The 21,858-nt window shown below is 41.8% G+C and overlaps 2 protein-coding genes across 6 annotated transcripts in view; both read right to left on the bottom strand.

Moving 5' to 3' along the window:
• pleca (plectin a) overlaps positions 1–21,858 on the bottom strand; it is a 165,368-nt gene that overhangs the window by 77,117 nt on the left and 66,393 nt on the right. The gene's annotated exons all lie outside the window — the stretch shown is intronic.
• On the bottom strand, positions 16,704–20,511 carry LOC141754943 (general transcription factor II-I repeat domain-containing protein 2-like). The gene has a single exon (XM_074614409.1). It carries the CDS (start codon positions 18,905–18,907, stop codon positions 17,099–17,101), a length of 1,809 nt encoding a protein of 602 aa, XP_074470510.1. The 5' UTR covers positions 18,908–20,511; the 3' UTR covers positions 16,704–17,098.

Raw genomic sequence — 21,858 nt, 5'->3', positions numbered from 1 at the left:
ACTCAGGCTCCTCTGAGAGGGATCGACACTGGAAAGTCATATGGAGTCCAGGGTAACCACGGTTGGCAGCAAAATACAAGGAGGAGGTTTGGAAAAAGTTTGCAGGGGATGGTGATTTTTCCTATTTGCCTTTACATAATGTGTTAGAACTGTGCCCTCCCTCTGACAGCTGCACTTCTTCAATGCCATCCTATAATAAATATCAGAATAAAGCACATGCTACAGTGACCTCTGCAGATCACATTAAAGAGGACCTATTATACTTTTGTGCTTTTTCCCCTTTCCTTTAGTCTGTTATATAGTTTTTTTGTGCATGTTAAAGGTCTGCAAAGCTACAAAGTCCAAAGTCTACACCAAAGGGAGTTACTCTCCCCTACAGAAACACTGCTCCTAAACGGCCTGAAACACCTTGCTTGAAGTCCCGCCTTTTCTTCCGTAACGTGATGATGTCACCAAGTAACACATTTGCATAATACCTGCCTAGCGGCTAGTTCGGCACGCCCTCAAACACAGCTAGTTAGAGCGGAGCTGAGAGTCTAAAGAGTTTGGTTAAGTTGACCAATCGGAGCAGATTGGGCCAGCTGACTAATCGGAGCAGATTGGGCCAGCTGACCAATCAGAGCAGACTGGGCTTTTTGAGATGGGTATGAGAAAAATAAAGCGTTTTTCGAACTTTATGTGATACCAATCGGCCAATATGGAGTACCGATCTGATACCAGTGTTTAATTAATAAGCTGTATGCCTCACTGTGTGGAAGTGACTGTGATCATTCTTTTATGTGTAAGGCAACATTAGGCTTGACTTAAACATTGCTTTACTAACCTTGTAAAGCATAAAGTGACCAATAAATACATAGATATCAATTTATTTAATTGTTCTTTATTATTAAAATGATAAATCGTGCACCAGTGACTTGGTGGAAAATCTTTAAAATTAACAGGAATCACAATTCAAGTGTGGGCCTTATTAATGCAACCTAAACAGGAATTAAAATTCCAGTCAATAATGTATATAGTATATAAACATAAAACTGAGTTGAATTGATCAGCCCCATTGTCGCCGATATCCGATCCGGCTATTTGATTCGGTATCGGCCCGATATCCAATCCAATATCGGTATCGGTGCATCCCTATTGAGTAGAAACCCAAAACACAAGTATGCACCAGAAAATGAGCATAATAGGTCCTCTTTAACAGTCCCAGACTGTGTATGGCACCTTGCACAGAGAAAAGTAATGAGTTAACTGCAACTATTGGAGAACATCTGTTAGCACTGTTTGGTTTCGGGGAGTTGCTGTCTTAATAATTCATCCCTTGCAACCATTTTGTAATCCCCTAAATGAAAATCACCTTTGGCCTGTTTGTTTGTCAAAATAAATGATGTGAAACAGATTCTTGCTCTACTGGGAGCAAGGTTTCGTAACTAATTGCTGAGAGGAACATCATGCAGAAGAGGCGATAACATTAGGACTAAAGCAGGTCTGGGTTAAACTGTATTAGTCAATAGCCTACACAGTAAATTATAATAGGATGTATTTGAAAGTCCTTTTAGTTACACTGTGAACTCTGCAGATGGAGATAACCCCACCCTTATGGGACATGGCAACGTTACTGCTAATACTGCGCCAGACAAGATCATACCAGGCAAATGATGTGCTGCCAGTTCTCTGGTATTTAGATAGCTAGGGATGATATACTGCAGTGGCAAGTGAAGATATCTAGAAGAACGAATCACAAATCATAAACTTGACTGAATTGCTGCTTTGCTAGCATGGGCAAAGTCTTGATATATGGCACAACGGATAAAAATCACTCATGGTAGAACAAAACAGATTATCTCTCAGAGTGCAAGAATTCAGTGCTGTTTTGATTCATCTAAAACCTTGAGGCCTGGGTTTTGTTGGTTCATTGGATGCAGAGACTTTATCTTCATGTGCTCTTCATTACCTGTCCTTTGGCTCTAAATCAAACAGATTTTTGTTTGGTTACTATACCACCAAATCACAGATGGAGAGAAATGAAACAGTCTGTACCTGCATCAACTCTCAACTAAAGTCTTTTCTTATAACACACAGGACTAAAAGCCTTGGCTATAACACAATTACAAATGTATAAAATATTGCCGCAAGCGGCGATTCCGGGATTCAAGCCAACACAGACCGTTAGAGGTTGAAAGCTAGGGAGAGATCTAAACCTTTGACACTTTCCGATACCTGCATTAAAGATAACTAACAGGTTTTACGACGATTGGACATATGCTCATTCATTTACGACTAAATCTGTGGCCTTTGTAGCGCCCTATAGGGGTTGATTTGAATGAAACTTTCAGGGTATGTCTCAGGTACTTTTGTGGACAGACACTGCATGTTCTGTGAGGATTGGCCCAATGGTTGTGGAGTTACGTCTATTGAAGTGCTGAGCCACGCCCCTTTTGAAGTGCAATTTCTGGTCAATATCTTCAAAACACAATGAGATAAACAAGATTGTGATAACTTTTGATAAGCTTAGTCCAATAATGAATGAATGAATGATGAATTATAAGGATATGTAAAAAAAAATTAAAAATGGCGAAAAATCTAGTCAGACAGACATTTGTGGTTCTCGAGGCTTTTTTGGGTAGTGGCTAGAAGGGTACCAGCAAACTGAGGAAACTCGCTAGATTGTTAAGGTTAGGCATTGACCTCAAATGGTTAAGGTTAGGTATTGACCTTGAATAGTTAAGGTTAGGAATTGATCTTAAGGTTGTCGGGCAGCGAGTCTCGTGAGAGTTTTTACACGTTTTTGCAGATCTGAGATCAGATTTCACAATTTGCGGGCTCCCTTCTAGACACAACCACTTTTTTTGTAGAGTGAATGGAGATTGATGTCCGTAGCAAGTTTCGTGTAAATCGGAGTTACGACGTAGGAATTTTCAAAGTACAAAATTAAAGTCTTGAATCACAGCGCCCCTCTCAGGTCCTTCCAGGGCTTGAACCCCTAATAAACACTACTGAGTCACAAATTCATTATCAACCAAGAGGGAATTAATATACTTAGTACAAACTTCTTAAAATGAAGCCTGGGAAAATCTCCAAAATTCTGAGAAGCTACCCCATGTGAATATGTGTAACCCAGCATGCTTAACCTTTGCCTGGATATAAATAAAGACGTTGGTTTATTGTGTCCCTCTTTCAGCCGTGATGAAACCTCATTGCCATGGTGGAAGTGGCAGGCGACTAGAGAATGGAGACAACTCAAGGTGACAGTGGCTGCTTTAAAAACAAACTCATTAAACTCTTCTGGCAGATGAAGTGCCTTCTGCATTCCAGTACAGACTTTATAGCGTAGAGTCATTTAAGCTACATGTTTGTCTTCCAAGTCGTTAAATGCAACTCTGCATTTTGACATTTGGAAACGGAGCAGAGGGAAAAGTGGTGGGAGGAGTATTGCTTCAACAATATAAACATTCACACACATCTGGTGATAAACTCTCCGACTATGCTGTAACCATCACAATCCAGCATGCCAATCAACTCACACCTAAGGCCATTCTGCTTCGTAAACCGTCTACACATGAAGCCAATTCCCCCTGCATATCTAAGTATCAGAGACTTCATCTGTCTTCTTCTTATGTTCCATCTGTTTTCTCTGTTCTGGAGTTGGATCTGACATCTGTCCGCCTCATGTTCACTGAACTTAAAAATCCTTTGCTGATTCAAAGTAAGGCTAAACATCGATTTAAAGTGGAGATAGACAAGTTTTTGCTTTAACTTATCATTATTAAGTAAATACTGATTGCACAGTGTAATGGCTATAGATTAATGACACCATCTGTGTTTAAAATTGGTTCCCTATAAGCCTCGCTATCACTATGCAACTCTGTCTGCCACCGGGTACGATCTACCAAGAATAAGAAGGCTCAATATAGGGCACGAAGGAAGTGCATCAACAATTGTGCAACCAAAACAGGAAGAGGCTAGTGGTTTTGTTTTCGCCGGTAGCTATCGATAGTCTATCTCCCGGTTACCAATAAGTATGTTGTCATGTATCAATGTAAGTTCTTGTAAGTTTCTATCCCCAGTAGCAGAAATGGCAGACAGTGGAACAGCCAAAGTAACTGTGGAAAACAAAATGCAGCGTGTCCTGTGTTGTCGGTAGTTGCTCGGCTCTGAGGAAAACGGCATTTAGGGTCTCGCTTCTTGTATTGCTCTTCAACACATAAATAAGCCTTACTATGTAGTTTTAAAATGACCAAGAGAAAGAGAGGACAGAAAAAGAGAGTATACGAGAGAGAATGGGTGAGCATAAAATTAAACTTAACAGAAACAGAATCTAAACATTATTTGGTCTGGAGGTTATCACCAGATGTGTGTGAATGTGTATATTGTTAAAGCAATACTTCTCCAACCACTTTCCCCTCTGCTCCTTTTCCAAATGTCAAAATGCAATCATGGTTATTTAACTTAAAACCAAAATATATTATCTTGTGTGTATTAGCACAAGATAATAACCAGGTAGCAGCCTCACACAAAAACAACATGCAGAGCCGGCCTATTTTCACATCTAACTCCGTGAAATAAGGGTTGATTTTGACCAAACTAGAGTTGGTGATTGTTGGAACGACTAACCAAGAAAGACGTTTTTTGTGAGTTTTATTTTTTGTCAGTCGAGTTTGAATGAAGTGTGTTTTACAATGCTCTGCTGCTAGAACAACTGATCACTCAGCTGAAACTACGGCAGCGTGGGAGGGGGTGCGCACGCACACACACACACACACGCCTCTGCACGAATATGTCGGCGATCGCTGGTTGGAGAATTTGAACATATCGCCCAACCCTAGTTCAGTACGCTGCTCAAGGGTATCTCGGCAGTGCCCAGGAGGCAAACTGGCACCTCTCCAGCTGTGAGTCCACACTCCGTACTTGGTCTGTACGGGGACCTGAACCGGCAACCCCTCCGGTTCCCAAGCAAGTCCCCCATGGACTGAGCTACTGCTCAATTTGGCTATGAGGAAAGTCATGAAAATTCAATCTTCAACAGGATGATGGACATGACAAAGCAAAATGTTTCAGCTGGTATTGCACAGACCACTCAGGCTGTAAACGTTGCTCAGTATAAAAGCATTGGAAACATGAGCTGTCTGGAGGGCAACTGAGGTAAAATGGTTGTCAGCATGAGCAGCTAATGGATGCTCACAGCACTGTGCGCCATGACTTTGGCTGAGACCACTGAGACTTTACGAGAAAAAACCCCGTGAGGGATCTCAGGGAGGGATGAAGCAGCTGCGGTGTCGACAGAACGACAGAAAGCATTTAAAGTGGAAATGCTGCTCAGTGCAAAGGTGACAGGACTTAGTCCGTCTCAAAGATCGCTGTGCTAAAATGGCCGACTTGGAAAGCGGCTAATGGATGACTGCACTTTGCCAAATCGGATCATAAGAGCACTGTGTGATTAAGATGCCATAGCAACAGAAGAGGAGGAAATATGAGAGTTGCTGTGTGTGTGTGTGTGTGTGTGTGTGTGTGTGTGTGTGTGTGTGACTGGCCACTGCAGTGAGTCATCAAAAACTCATGGTAGGGTGTGGTCGGCAAGGAATGCCTGTAACCATAGAAACATGACGCACAATAGAAATATGAGTAAATGCACGAGGCCAGAACAGTGGTCAGAGAAGATAACATCGCTACTGGCAACACACAAAACACTCACACTCTTCCTGGAAGTGAGAGTCGCTCAGAAGGCTCATTACCCCGCAACCAGACCTGACCATCCAAAACGTTTCAGATGACTGGCAAACTGGCAGCGAGGATACAGGATGAGGTGGGTGCAGACTGGTTCTGACATTGTTTTGGAGAGGCTTTTCCATGTTACCATGCACACACACACATTCATCTATTAAAACCTGAACCCAAAATATAAACCTGACCGCAGGAACGAGAAGTTGAATTATTAAAGGAATACTTGTGTTTTGAGTATCTCTGCTGTTTTTGTATGTTACAAACACTCATAGCTTCTCCACAGCGAGGCTATTTACACCACATCGTTCTATTGCTTCTCCCCACAGCTCAGACGTTCTGCTGGAAGCAGCATTTTGAGTAATTTACTGGCAAAGGGAGGATTGTTTACTACATACTGAACATACCGATCAACAGAAGAGGAGTTAATCATGCTGTGGGAGAAAAATATCTATGAACATTTTTGACTCTTTGACATGCTTTTTTGCTGTGACTCTGGGTCACTACTGGAATCCATTGTAATTGCTGTGATACAAGCCAGCTGATACTAGGAAACTACAATATAGGAGTTTTCTTTTAAAGGGCCAGTGTGTAACATTTCAGGTGATCTATTAGCAGAAATGGAATATAATATAAATAACTATGTTTTCAGTAGTGTGTAATCACCTGAAACTGAGAATCGTTGTGTTTCCGTTAGCTTAGAATGAACCCTTCGTATCTACATAGGGAGCGGAGTCCGCCATGTTGCTCCGCCATGTTTCTACAGTAGCCCAGAGCGGACAAACCAAACACTGGCTCTAGTGAAAGCCCTTCCCATTTTTGGGTTACCTGTAGGTCACCGTAGTTCTCCGACACGCTTGTGAAACTGCGGTAACGTGAGCCGCATTGTGCAAAACCGTGGTACCGCCAGCCGCCGTCTGACTTCCGCTGCTCCTAAAGTAGTGTTCGCGAGGAGAACGGCGTTGCCATGGTATTGCATTCGGCGGCTCACGTTACAGCAGTCTTGGAAAGGGAGGAGTGAGCGAAGGGGTACTTAGTTGGTTGCAATCTGCAACCACACCACTAGATGCTGCCAAATCCTACACACTGGACCTTTAAGATTCAGATTCAAAACCAAACTGATATCTAGTGATTGACTGAATTTCACAACAGAACGTGAACTTTTCAACCACATGGACAATTTCTAGCAAGTAGATTATCTCTATATGTTGAAAAGAGAGGGTATATATGTTGGTTTGTTCATGGCTGAAGGATGCTCATGGAGAAGGGGGCTGTTCTCTCCAAAACAAAAAAATACACATCAGCACTGAAAAACTTGATTGAACCATGTCTAGTATAATCCATGGTGTACTGTGTGTAGCTGAAAAACCACACATGGTTACACTTCAGCAACTTTTTCTCTATAGAGGCTTCAAGGCCTCAAGCAGCCAGCTCCACGGCTCACTAAAGTACCCTAATTCTCAGACTTGGAACACTGTCTTCTGAGAAGCTAACTAACTACCGGATAAAGAAGAAACTTCATTGGGAGGATATCACCCGAAGGGAATTTAAGGCAATGGGTAATATATCCACCGTGGTGCAACAATGGTGTTTTTGACTGCCAGATAAGCAAGAACAAAAGTTAGAAGGCAAAGCCCTGGATGACACTCCCGCAATAACAACCCTCTTTGGTCCGGGAAAGACTCGGAGGCCACTTTGTCAGCATGATATGTGTGGGGTGCCATTAATGGAGTCCTATATATCAGCTTTGCCCTCCTCATAAACTCAACCCATGGCAGTGTGAAAGGGGCTACTTTAAAATAAACCCTTTCAGTGATGCTTCACCTCCCCTCACCTCCCCTCACCTCCAGCTACATTCCCCCTCTTCTCCCTCTTTTTCCAGATCACTCCCAGACTTTGCACCACCATGACAAGAATGCATGATAGCAACTACGATTTGCCTGGAAGGAGACTGGCAAAGAAGAGGTGTTGTGAGGAGGGAGCAGATATTTTCACATGGTGGGGCGTCTTGCTGGCTGTTGCCGGTTGTTTTGCCTGCGGTAAGGGCTGGCAAACAAACAGCCCCTGCAGCTTTTAGAACTTCATCTCGTGCCAGGCAAGTTCTGGAAACAGCACAAGGACGACGGCTTTATAACTTACAATTACTGACTTAAATGTCAGTGTAAGTGGGAGGGATGTTTGAATATAGCCCACTCTGGATAGTTGGCTACATAAGCAAAATATAGTGTATGTATATATATATGTATATGTATATCTATATATATATATAGATAGATATATCATGTGTAGGAAACTCGAGGTACTTTGAGCTTCAAGCAGACTTTGTTTGTAAGATAGAAACATTTCTCATAACATCTACACACAAAGTTGATCCACAAGTCAATAACTATTAATTAATGCTGAAACAACTACCCGACTGATCAATTAGTCAACTGGCATTAAATGTATCAACAACAACTGCTATTTATACAATTGTGAATTGAATAAATTTAGGTTTTTGAGAAACAAGTAACCTGAAAACATCACCCTGGGCTCTGAGAAGTTATGATGATCATTTGTCAACACTTAGAGGAACAGTGTGAAGCATTTCGGGGGATCTATTGACAGAAATGGAATATAATACTAATACGTATGTTTTCTTTCGGGTATAATCACCTGAAAATATGGCTGCACGATTATAGCCAAAATGCTAATCATGATTATTTTTTATCAATATTAAGATCATGATTATTTATTACAATTATTCATACATTTTAGGGACAAAATATTTTTAGTACAATTTCTTGTTGTGCTATAACTGTCAAAGATTCTAAATGTTATCCTTTTACTCTGTTATTGTCATCTTTAGTGGTTATAAATACAACACACAATACAAATGATTAGGAAACAAGTGATTGTGTTTTTACTTAAATATTTACTTTGATTAAAACAAATCTTGGCATTAGTAGTTCTAATATATATTATAAGCTGCTTCGAGCTAATGTTTAGTTAAGTTAAACAGTTCATATTTCTCTCTTTACTATCTATTTTATATTGCTGTGAAAACATCTCCTTCAAACAACTGGATTTATTCAAGTTTCTCACCAAAAATTACATTTTACAAGACTACATTTGAACGCATCATGACAGTGTTATTATTTACCAATCGCCAAATACTTATTTTTTACTGAGTAAAGCTTGAACACATCACAATGGAACAATGGAACCTCCGTTAAAAGAACTGGTCAGCTCTGTGCTGTCAGCAGACGAGCCGGTTAAGGTGGTTACTCTGAGCAGCATCATGGGAATGAATTACAATATAATAAGAGTCTGATTAAGTTAGTTGTTCCAAATGTTTTTAAAGTTGTTACTCCATGGCTTATTTTGGACTTACAGTGGTGACAAATTGCAGTTTTATGTTATTAAGAACTTCCACACCGACGTCATGTTGTGTGTGTGTGTGTGTGTGTGACTGTGCTGCTGTGGGCCGACGTAAAACCATCATGTGGCGGCTGCATACTGTGTGACTGGCGAAAAATCGGAATAATGAGACTGCTGAAAACCGTCCGGCTTCGATGGGCTGCTGATTGACGGAACATCTCAAGCTGTTAGTTTAGGAAGCACTCGACTTATGCTGCAGAGTTTTCTATGAGCAGAGCATTTTAAACGTCAATATAGAAGTCAATCATGTTCATTGAACCGTGGGAAGACAAAATCGTGATCGCAATTAATACTCTATTAATTGTGCAGCCCTATGTGAAGTCTTCTAATGAAGTTGTTTATATCTACATAGGGAGCGGGTCCTCTTCCCGGAGCCGGCGGCCATGCTTCTACAGTAGCCCAGAGCAGGCAAACCAAACACTGGCTCTAGACAGGGCCATTCGCATTTTTGCGTCAGCCACCGTAGCTCTCCTACACGCTTTGCACACGGGAGAAGTTTCAGTCGGTTGCAATCTGCAACCTCACCGCTAGATGCCGCCATTTAATGACTGATTGTAAAAAAATAATCAACAGAATAAATCAAATGGAAATAATAATTTGTTTCAGCTCTAATATCACACATAAAGCATGTGATTTCATCCTCTCACCAAGGGGTTAAAGATTTAATTTTAGATATACAAGTACAGAAAGAAAACACAGGGACAAGTACAGGGACAGAGACACAGCCTCGAGCTGCAGATCAGATACAGTTGATTCACTTGGCATCAGAGCAAAGAGTTTGTCAGACGTGATGACGAACATCCTGCAGCCACCAACAACCACACTAACAACCACGGCACAGGCTGCCCAGTCACTATCAGTATTATGTCAAATGAAAAGCTGTATTCATCTAAAAGCCACGCCACATAAGAGTACAAAGCTGGTGTGTAACAAGAGGGAAATTAATTTGGATGAATAGTATGGGAGTACATTGTGACAAAGACCTCAATTTTATAAAACTCCTGTCTGAGAAGACCATAGCATTAGCAGCTCACCCTTTCTGTGCCAGCCGACAGCATCGATTGGCCCACACCATCACCAGGGAGCCACAACTCAAACCCACAAACAGTTTTAAAGGCAGGAACAGCCACTTACCTAGAAGAAAAAAACACAAGAGAAAGAAGCAAACAAAGTTAGCCAAAATACAGCTTGTTCAAAAGTGAAATATCCACTATTTAAAAAACATACTCTTTAAAATGTAATTGCCTGTAAAAATGGAAATAAAGCTTTATTTTAAAACAGGAGAAGTGTTGACACACAGACACAAGTGTTACTGCAGATGTTAATGGATTGGGCAGCGCCAGCCCCATTGGAGAAAATGCTTTTAATGGCATAAGATGCATATTAATGTGTAGCCCACAGGACCATTTAGGCAGGATTAAAGGAAGGGAATACAAATCATGGTAATAGCTGTAAAAAATAGAGGCTGTCTTTATAGCACTTAACTCTGTGAATGCATTATCATTAAGGCCTCCACCAATTCTGGTAATTAGCATCTGCCTGCAGTAGCTTCACTAACGGTGCCACCTTCTGGCCACTTCTGGGAAAGCTCAACACTCAGCAGCAGTGTTGTTTTTAAAACTCGTCTTACAAGTGCTTTAAGAGCCACCTGGTTTCAATCCCACAGCTGATTCCCCTTCACCCTGACAAAACAAAGCATACAGAGAGAGCGTAATCACACCCCACCGAGACGAGGATTAGAGGAAGAGGTGGATGATTAGAGAGGATGTGTCAATTTACAGAGGCAGTCGCCCTTCTGAATTACAGGAAATCTGGGGTTAATGACATTATGTAATCACATCAGCTAAATTAGGAGGCCACGTGGCCAGACGTATCTACCAGCCTGACTGACAGACTCACTGACAGCTCTAACGGGATTACACTATTACTGAGGAATACAGACCCCTAAACCGACCACACAGTCACTACCCACACACTGAATTATACACCTAGAATACAAACTCTTCATCATACAAGGGACTCACTTTTATTGGACTTGTTGTAATCCATGTTTCTGGTACAGGTTACTTTTTTTTCATCTCGTCAATTGCTGAAATTACTTCACTGCTTTTACACAATCGCTGAACAAATCGGAAATGTGGGTTTCCTCAAAACTCTTTTCTACATCACTTAGTCTTAAGCTCTGAATCTTGGTTTGACAGTTCTATGCTGTAAAAATGTGTATTTCTAAATTGTTGTTGTGGAGAAGTACATTTTTAGGCCACTTGAGGGGGGTAGCAGAAACTGGCTGTAAACATAATACCAACATATTACCACCCGTTAAAGGTGCTAATTGTGCGATTGGAAGCGTTTCTATTGCCTCCGCACGGCTCTCAACATGGCGACGGCTGAGCCAGTGGCTAGCAGCTAACGGTGCTAACAGTGAAAACAACGGCAACAGTGCTGAAAGAGCTAACAGTGTTAACCTGGGCGGGGAACCAGAGGGTGGGTGCTACGTTTCCATAATGGTGCCGTCGGGACAGCGTTATCAGCTATAACGCCCGGGACACACAGGGAACGTCAGGAGTGCGTGGCGGCTGCGTGGCGTGGTGGCTGCGTGGCGTGGTGGCTGCGTGGCGTGGTGGCTGCGTGGCGTGGTGGCTGCATGGCGTGGTGGCGTGGTGGCTGCATGGCGTGGTGGCTGCATGGCGTGGTGGCTGCGTGATTCACGCGTCGGGTGTTCAGCTGCGTGTCAGCTGCTTGTCTGCTGCTGCCGTCAGCCCTTTCTTTCTACATAGATTTTAGGTGGGGAACCAGAGGGTGGGTGCTACGCTTCCATAATGGAGCCGTCGGTTTAAAATCAAATTTTTGGAAAACTTTCATAGTATGGAATGGAAGTCGCTGTAACATCCAACATCATAGCACCACTGTAGTTTTTGTGCAATCTGAGCCACTGTCTGTCACCAAACTTTTCCTATAAGCTATTAATAACAAGAAAGTTAGTGTTTTTGAGATTCAATACAGTATCACAAGACATTATATTGCGATAATCAAGTATATCAATATTTTCTTACATCACTATAAATGTTAGTTGCCAACTTTGTCTGATGTTTGGTGCTGAGCAGATAGTACAGTGGTTTATCAGAGCTGTTTTGCTGAAAATGGCTGCCCCCTGCAGCTGAAAACATTGTAAATGAGACTGAACCAAAACAATTAAGTTGCGACTGTAAAACCAAAACAAGCTGAAAGACACTAAAACGTTCAGTAGAGCGAGAGAGAGGGGAAGAGCAGAGTCGGGCGATAGTTACCTCCTTTGTTGGTTGTTTGTTTGTTTGTCAGCAGGATTATGGAAAAACTACTGGCCCAATTTACAAGAAACTTGATGGAAGGGTGTGCAAAAAGAAGAATCCACTACATTTTGATGCGAATCCGAAACACAGGGCAGATACACAAATTATTTTTCAGTTCCATTAACATTGTGAGATGTTGCGGGGGCATTTGGCCTTGGCGGAGGTCTGCGCTCTCCAAGTGCCTTTCTAGTTCTCTGTGTGTTTGTCACTACAAGCGACAAGCTTCACATAAAGTAGTCATGTGATCTATTGTTAATGTAAAAATATTGATGAAAATGTATTCAGGGTGTGGCAAGCTCTTTGATGTCTTTTTATTCCTCGGCATGCAGTTTACGTTGCTCCGGTTTTCCCATCTGGAGTGAATCATATACCACCGGCTAGACAGAAACAGGTGAGGAATCTGAAACGTGGCCGTCCACCGATTCGTGCAGCTCAAATAGCAGCTGAAGCATCTGAGAGCTACTGAACACTGCTGCGACTGAAACTGGGAGGCTGACATATGAGCCCTACATTTCTGACCATGAAATACAGGCAGGATGTACGCATCAGCAACATTCAACAGACACGCCTAATGAATGAAGACACTCGACACTTTCAGGAATTACAACTGTACAGAAATGTGACGATAAACATCTAGATTTCACAAACACATATTTGGTGCATTCATGAGAGTCAAATCTTGTAAACTATGAGCCCCTCCGCTCCGTCCCTGCTCCGTATTGATCCCCTGCATTGTCCTCATAGATCATTTTATACTGGAACATTCTTGGCAAGCAGAAAGTGCAGCAGTGGAGGAAAAAGAAAACGCTGATCTAATGCTGAACTGGACTGTTATCTGCAGATCGAACAGAGCGCGACTGCAGATACACATGTACAGGATATTGTGGGGAAATAAGGAAGCAAATCATAGAGGGATACTTAGTCATCCCCAGATTGCAGATTACAATCCAAACCATGTACTTATAGGTCATCAGGGAACCACATAACCCTGTAATGATGTGAACTATGTTGTTATTTTTACTTTACAAATTCGGTTAAGGAGAGTCCACATATTGTTTATATATGGAAGCTGCAATCATGCCTGTGAATCAATGCATCATAAGAAAATGGGGTTTCACTTTCACATCATGATCATAAAACGTCTTGCTCGATTAATCACATGATTGTCCATAGTTAATTGTGATTAATCGCAAATTAATCGCACATTTTTTATCTGTTCAAATGTACCCTAAAGGGAGATTTGTCAAGTATTTAAAACTCTTATCAACATGGGAGTGGGCCAATATGCTGCTTAATGCAAATGTATGTATATATTTATTATTGGAAATCAATTAACAACACAAAACAATGACAGATATTGTCCAGAAACCCTCACAGGTACTGCATTTAACATAAAAAATATTCTCAAATCATAACATGGCAAACTGCAGCCCAACAGGCAACAACAGCTGTCAGTGTGTCAGTGTGCTGACTTGACTATGACTTGCCCCAAACTGCATGTGATTATCATAAAGTGGGCATGTCTGTAAAGGGGAGACTCGTGGGTACACAGTAGATATAGATATAGATATAAAACCTATTTACATTCACATATCTTGAGGTCAGAGGTCAAGTGACCCCTTTGAAAATGGCCATGCCAGTTTTTTCCTTGTCAAAATTTAGCTAACATTTGGAGCGTTATTTAACCTCGCAACAAGCTACTATGACATGGTTGGTACCAATAGATGCCTTAGGTTTTCTAGTTTGAGGTATCTTCGCTCTAGCTTTAAAACTGATTCCACTACAACCTAAAAATCGCAAGTTGCGATAATGCGTTCAAAAAAAATGTGTGGCTTTAAAACTAATTTGCATTAACTTTGACAATCATAGTTTTTGGACAATTAATATCTTAAGTTAATAAATACGATATAAAATATTGTCACAAATACATGGATTTATTACAGCTTTGTTGAAAATTGTGCACCTGTCTCGCTGATACTGCAATCACAAGCATGTCACAACAATAGTCTCATGTATCGCGCATATTAGAAAGCACTTCCTGTCTGCCTCTGTTCATATTAGACACAATGATTGCACCCTCGGGGCTGCAAGCGTGGAAAAGACAGCTGATGGCCCAGGATCACCTGCAGGGCTTATTGGCAAAAAAGGCTGTCAGCTGCTGCCTGTTCAGCACTCTGTATATACAGTACATAACTCTTAATACAGTAAAAACAATGGCTGAAGCCTGCCTAAGCACCAGTCACTGTTACTGTGACAAAGGGAATGAACTGAAAGAGTCCAAGGAGGACTGGTGCCATCATTAAACACACCTGGACATGCAAAACACAGGTCATATTTATTATATATTTATTATTATGTGTGTATTGTATGTTTGCTCTCCTCCTGAACACAAATGTGCATATCACGTGTAGAACACCTGTCACCATTTTAAATGGACAATTTCTCACTTTAACTTTAAACTATAGGGCTGTCAATCGATTAAAATATTTAATCACGATTAATCGCATGATTGTCCATAATTAATCACGATTACTCGCAAATTAATCACACATTTTTTTATCTGTCAAAATGTACCTTAATGGGAGATTTTTCGAATATTTAATACTCCTATCAACATGGAAGTGGACAAATATGCTGCTTTATGCAAATGTATGTATATATTTATTATTGGAAATCAATTAACAACACAAAACAATGACAGATATTGTCCAGAAACCCTCACAGGTACTGCATTTAGCATAAGAAAATATGCTCAAATCATAACATGGCAAACTGCAGCCCAACAGGCAACAACAGCTGTCAGTGTGTCAGTGTGCTGACTTGACTATGACTTGCCCCAAACTGCATGTGATTATCATAAAGTGGGCATGTCTGTAAAGGGGAGACTCGTGGGTACCCAGAGAACCCATTTTCATTCACATATCTTGTGGTCAGAGGTCAAAGGACCCCTTTGAAAATGGTCATGACAGTTGTTCATAGCCAAAATTTAGCACAAGTTTCTAGTTTCATATGATGTCAGTATCTTCACTCTAGCTTTAAAACTGAGCCAGCTACAGCCTAAAAATCGCAAGTTGCGTTAGAAATTAGTGGCGTTAAAACAAATTTGCCTTAACTTAATTTTTCTACAATGTTTGTGACATTTAAATCACAGTTTAAATCACACAATCAAATACAGTTGCTTCTTTTATGTGAAAATATAGTAATGTTAATCTGTTACTATCTAAATCTGGGGCCAATATTGAAGTAGCTCTAGGGAACTGAAGAGTGAACCTGCCGAATGTCAGGAAGCCACTTTGCCACGTCCATCTGAAACACTAAACCGCTCAGAGGTCAAGAGCACTGACCCCTGCCTTGAACTTCCTTTTAACTGGATAGCCCTGGTTTGAACCTGCATCTGCTTAAAAGCCTCGTCATCTTCCTTTCACCGGCACATAACCTTCAGAAAGCATCATTCACAACAGTGCACTGTTTGTGAAAACATGCTGACAAGGGCTAAACAGAAACCCTGGAGTAGAGGGGGTGTTGAAACTCAAAGAGCCACAGACATAACTAACGGTGGAGGCCAAAAGGTTAGAACAGGTTAAGAGTGTCTTGTGTTCACTTTGTTCATGTTATTGTGTCGTGGTTTCTTCTCTTGTTTGTAAAAAAGACTTGGATGAAAAGGATGAGAATAAATTGTGTAATGTTGCATTCACACCAAGAGCGAAGCCAATTTTTGTATCTAGCAAGCCACACGTCGCTACGGCAGTATGAACCCAAAATAAACAGATTGTGCTGTGATTTAATTGTAATAACTGATCAAAACGATGCCGAAATAACTACATAATAATGCCAATTTGTAAAAAGTATAAATTCATGCTTTGTCAGGTCTGTCCGCAAGACGACAAGCAAACAACTTTCAAAATGTTTATTTTATGAATGGAGTTTGGATCAATCAGTGCCAGGCTATGCTAACATTGTAGCTGCTCAATCAACACAACGTCATCTAGGCATAGAATACGGCAGCAACGTTGTTGTAAACTAATCAAAAAGATGCCGAAATAATGACATAATGATGCCGATTTGTGAAAAAATCTGACTTCATGCTTTGTCGGGTCTGTCCACAAGATGACGAGCAAACAACTTTTAAAATGCTCGTTTTCTGAATGGAGTTTGGATCGATCAGTGCCAGGCTTTGCAGCTGCTCCATCAACACTCAAGGTAAAGTCATCTAGGCATAAATACGACAACAAAGTGGTTGTTTATACCCTAGACCAGGGGTGTCAAACTCAAATACACAGTGGGCCAAATTAAAAAAATTGGTACAAGTCGAGGGCCGAACTGGTTCAATGTTTATTGCAAAACTTATTGAAATTAACTTATTGCACATATTGAACCTGGAACTAACAAAGCTTAAGTTATTGCCTATAAAAACAACATTAAACATTAAATAAATGAACAATCTGTTGCATTAATTTCTTATGGCTCTATCTGCAGCTTTTCCAGAGTAATTTCTAATGAAGACATTTTTCCACAGGCCAACAACAGCCAAAAAATAATTTCCTCCAAAGAAAAACCAAACATGCCCTCTGGTACAAGAAAAAAAGTGCAAAAAGGAAACATACATTAAAGCTCAGTTTGCTGCTCTGTGATGCACACTAGTCTAAGCCAGATACTTGGCATCTCATCTTGGATGCAAGTTCATCAATGTTTGGGGTCAGGCTCTGAGCTGAGGAAATCCTCAGGATTGAGTGAAGGTGTTCATCAGTAAGACGACTCCTGTGTGATGTTTTGTTTATCTTCATCAAGGAGAACAGTTGTTCACACAGGTATGTGCTGCCAAACATAGAGAGCATTTGAGCAGCTTGGGTACGCAGCTGGGGCATTGTGTCGGGGATGAAACGTGGAAACTGTGCAGCACCCACAGAGTCATACTTTGCCTTGAGTGTGTCACTACATTGGAGTTCAATCAGCTCCATTTGGAGGTTGGTTGGTGCGCTTTCCACGTCAGCTGCAAATGGATTGCTGAGCAATTCAAACCTGCTTTTTTGGGCTTCAAAGTCGGCAAATCGCCGTGTGAAGTCGGCACCAAGTATGCTGAGTTTTTCAGCAAACTGTGCACTTGGGAACACGGCGGTAGAGACCTGCTCTTTCATAGTTTGGCAGCACGGAAAATGGCTCAAGTTTTCTTGCAGCATCTGCGTCTCCCACAGGCGCAGCTTGGTTTTAAAAGCTCTCACTGTAGCGTACATCTCTGTGATCACATGGTCGCGCCCCTGAAGCTGCAGGTTGAGCGCATTGAGATGGCTCGTGATGTCACACAGAAACGCCACTTCACACCGCAACTTTTTATCCCGGAGCTCTGTTGTGTCTCTCCCTTTGCTTTCCATGAACTGACAGATCTCCTCATGCAACTCGAAACATCTTTTCAGCACTTTTCCTTGGCTTAGCCATCGCACCTCTGTGTGACAGGGCAAGTCACCATATTCTGAACCCAACTCCTCCAGAAAAGACTTGAACTGGCGGTGATTTAAACCTTTGGCTCTTATGAAGTTAACTGCTCGTGTTATGGTGCTCATTACATGTTCCATTTTCAAGGCTTTGCCACACAACGATTCCTGGTGTATGATGCAGTGATAAGCTGTCAGCTCACCTGCGCCGTTTTCCTCCCGCATCTTCTCCCGGACCCTGCCCACCAATCCATTCTTTTGACCGCACATCGCGGGCGCTCCATCTGTCGTCAGTCCCACAAGTTTATCCCAAGGCAGCCCCATTTCATTTACACATCTGGATACCTCTTCAAAGAGATCTTTTCCCGTAGTTGTGCCATGCATTGATCTTAATCCCAGAAGTTCCTCTGTTACGCACAGACTTGAGTCCACTCCACGGATGAAAATTGACAGCTGGGCAGTATCAGAAGTGTCGCTGCTCTCATCCACAGCAAGGGAGTATGCGATGAAATCTTTTCCCTTTCCCACCAGCTGTTGTTGTAGATTGGTGGCAAGCTCACGTACACGATCAGCAACGGTGTTTCTGCTCAGGCTCACATTTGAAAATGCTTGCCTTTTATCTGGGCACACGACGTCGCAAACTTTCATCATGCAGTTTTTGACAAATTCTCCCTCGGTAAAGGGCCGGGCTGATTTAGCGACCTCTGTTGCCACAATAAAACTAGCCTTTACAGCAGCCTCACTTTGTGATTTGGCGTTTGTGAACATAGCCTGCTGTGACACCAGACTTCTTTTCAACTCTTCTACCTTCTGGAGCCTCTGTTTCATGTCCAGATGCTTGTACCTGTCGTGGTGTTTCGCTTCATAGTGTCTTCTTACGTTGTATTCTTTCATTACAGCCACACCGTCTCCGCACACAAGACAAACAGCTTTGCCCTTTATATCCGCGAACATATACTCTGCCTCCCACCTGCCTTGAAAACCTCTGTTTTCAAAGTCCACCTTTCGTTTAGCCATTTTTTGGGGAGTGGGATAGCTGAAAGTTAGCCACAGTTGACTAGCTCCATAAAGCTGCTGATGAGCGAGTAGTGCAAGGGCTCGCGCTTGAAGGCCCGCGCTTGCAGGCCCTCACTAGGCAACGCACTGGCAGTGCATTGTGGGATTTGTAGTATTAGTGGTGCGTGCAGTATACCGGCGGGCCAGCTCTAATAGTAATTAGATATTATCCTGCGGGCCAAAAATAATACCACTGCGGGCCGGGTTTGGCCCGCGGGCCTTGAGTTTGACATATGTGCCCTAGACAGTTTGGTGGTTTATACACAAACATTTATACACAGAGTTTCGTCCGGTCTCTGTACAATGATAGGTCTGGGTGACCAGAGACAGCTATAATATTATTTTCCCCCATTTCTGATTCAACAACGTCAGGACGTCGGTGATGACAGGAAGAGAATCTCAACGTTGATCGGCTTTCGCAACATCACGCAGTTTTCTCACTCTAGTTGAAATATTTCAACTCATGCAAATGACGCGAATTTCACGTGTTTGCATCACGTCCGTCACCCCATTCGGGTTGCCCAGCTCAAATTTGCGTCCATGCGCCTCTTTGCGTTGACTTTGTATATAATCGCGCCACATGGAAAATTTGCTTTGCTCTTGCTGTGAATGAGCCATAACACTTATTTGTAAGCCCCTTTAAAGTTGGAAACCACTTTTGCAAGGAAGACTTGCCCAAGATTGCAGCATAAAAAGTTGCAGACAAAACAACACAAAATCAGGCAACAGACAAAAAGAATATTACAGAATAAGATAACAGAAGATAGAAAGAAAAAGAGTCAAGTAAGAGAAGAAAGATTGGCTTCAAGATCTTCCATATAAATGGGGTGTCATTCAGCAAATGCAGCTAAATGCCAATTTTTTTCAGTCCTCGTTCAGAGATCTGCATAAGCCTGAAATGAGCTGAAAATATCTGGGTCAAGACCCACAGCTGGCTGGTACAAAGAGAGGAATATCATGGTGTTTTAACAGGTGAACCCTACTGTCAGTGATAAGTCACCAAGGCCTGTGATCACTGTGGCCTTGCATGTCTCAACACATACAGGAGAGCATCAACAGGCTCTTGTGTTAAAAAGCTGATTCTGTACCAAGTGCCTGTAAATAGCTGACAAGAATGCACTATGGGAGCACTGGTCTTGAGGTGACGACATGCTTACAAATGAACTGAGCTGCTCTGAGTAAGCAGCGGTGTTTAACATATTAAGTAACTCCATTGGGAGTGCTCAGTGAAGCGAGGGAGCTTTTGTCCCCGGAGCCCTGGGGAAAACATTCTCAGCCTGTCCCAGTGGGTAGGACTCCTTCAGATCCCTCTCCAGGATCATTTAAATGCCCCTGCCGGCCCGGAAAAGCTATGCCAAAGTGTTGCCACATTCTGCCAGAATACTTCAGACAAACCTCAACTCCACACAGAAGGAACAGCTTTTAAAAAGAGTCTTCTTTGGGTCGAGCCAGTTTCAACAGTCTGGTTGGGTTCTATCTTCTCAAATAGGAGGTCTTCTGTCCCTATAAATGTCAGTCAGTCTGCTGTTAATCCTTCACTTAGTGACATGTAGATGGTGCACACTGATTCAAAGATTGGTATTAAAGTAGCACACTCTCCATGGCCTAAATACCTGATGAACTATGTCTGGAAATGCAGTCAGTGGTACCTACAGCGTATGAGAGGCAAATGGGAGGAAAGTAGTAGTATTATGAATATATTAAGATGCCTTGGGGACACAAATTGCTCAGAATATCCATACAGTTGAGAGCATGTCAATTAAAAGACAGCACTATACTAAGAGTTATTTTTTTGTTGTTGTTGTTTTATTGTTTTTTTGTTTTAAAGAATACTGAAACACATAATGGTGAAAAGGCCTTTGCTTTACTTTGCAAGTTGAGCAATTAACAAAGTCCTATAGAGTGCTACAGTAATGAGTCCTAAAACCTGGAATGAGTTAGCATTTTAGGACTCTCCGGTTCTCTTGTCTGGAAGACAATGGGTTTTTAGTTAGATGCTTGAAATAAGGTCTGTGGTTAACACAAGCTGAAGAGATTTTAATATTTTGTTCTATCACATAAAATACGTCAGTAAATATCCCACTCATGAATTTGTAAGCTTTTATATGTCTTTGAAAAGGCGGTTGCTAACAAGTGACTAAATGAGACTACTAAACGTCATCACGCCGACTCGTCCACCTTTACAGCCTCGTTGTGTATACTCGCGCTCATGCGACCGTTGTGTAGTTGGTCTATAGCCTAACGTTAGCTTGTTACTTCTGCCGATTGCATTCGCACTTCAAAAATCATAAAAGTAGTGTTCATTTGTGAAGATTATCTTGCTGAACAAAATGTGTAAGTATCATTAACATTTGTTTGCCACAGAGCTCATTTTCTGCAATAATCCAAAACCCAATTAAAAACATCCCGTTGGCTTTTTGTCGAGGGAACAGTAACAGTGCTGACAGAGATAACAGTGTTAACCTGGGGGGAGAACTGGAGGGTGGATGCTACGCTCCCGCAACGACGCCGTCGGTCGGGACAGTGTCATCAGCTGTAACCGCCATGAGAGCAGTGCAGAGCGGCAGCCATGAGCTAGCCAGTGGGGGAGCTAACATGCATTAAAATCACACGCAACCGTCTCGGCTATGTCAACAAAGCACAGAGAAGCTCTGATTACAACACATACAGAGGGAGAGAGACTTCATTCTCTGCTCAGGTAGACATCACTTCTCTATATCTTTACATAGACAATAGTGTGCAATGCTCTGGATATCGTATAGGGCACATTTAACAAATAAGCCAAAAGTCACAAATATTAAATAGCACACATACAAGAACTTTCCCTAAATAAATGAAAACATTTGACTAAAATCAGGAGATATCTGATCTAGAGCAGAAATTATTAGTGGATCAACCAGAAAATTGCTGCT

Source organism: Sebastes fasciatus, chromosome 17 (assembly GCF_043250625.1).
Source record: "Sebastes fasciatus isolate fSebFas1 chromosome 17, fSebFas1.pri, whole genome shotgun sequence".
Lineage (NCBI taxonomy): Eukaryota > Metazoa > Chordata > Actinopteri > Perciformes > Sebastidae > Sebastes > Sebastes fasciatus.
This window is presented reverse-complemented; position numbering and strand designations above follow the sequence as displayed.

Coding starts and splice junctions, on each gene's coding strand:
- LOC141754943 (XM_074614409.1), bottom strand. CDS start 18,907: ATGGCTAAACGAAAGGTGGACTTTGAAAACAGAGGTTTTCAAGGCAGG.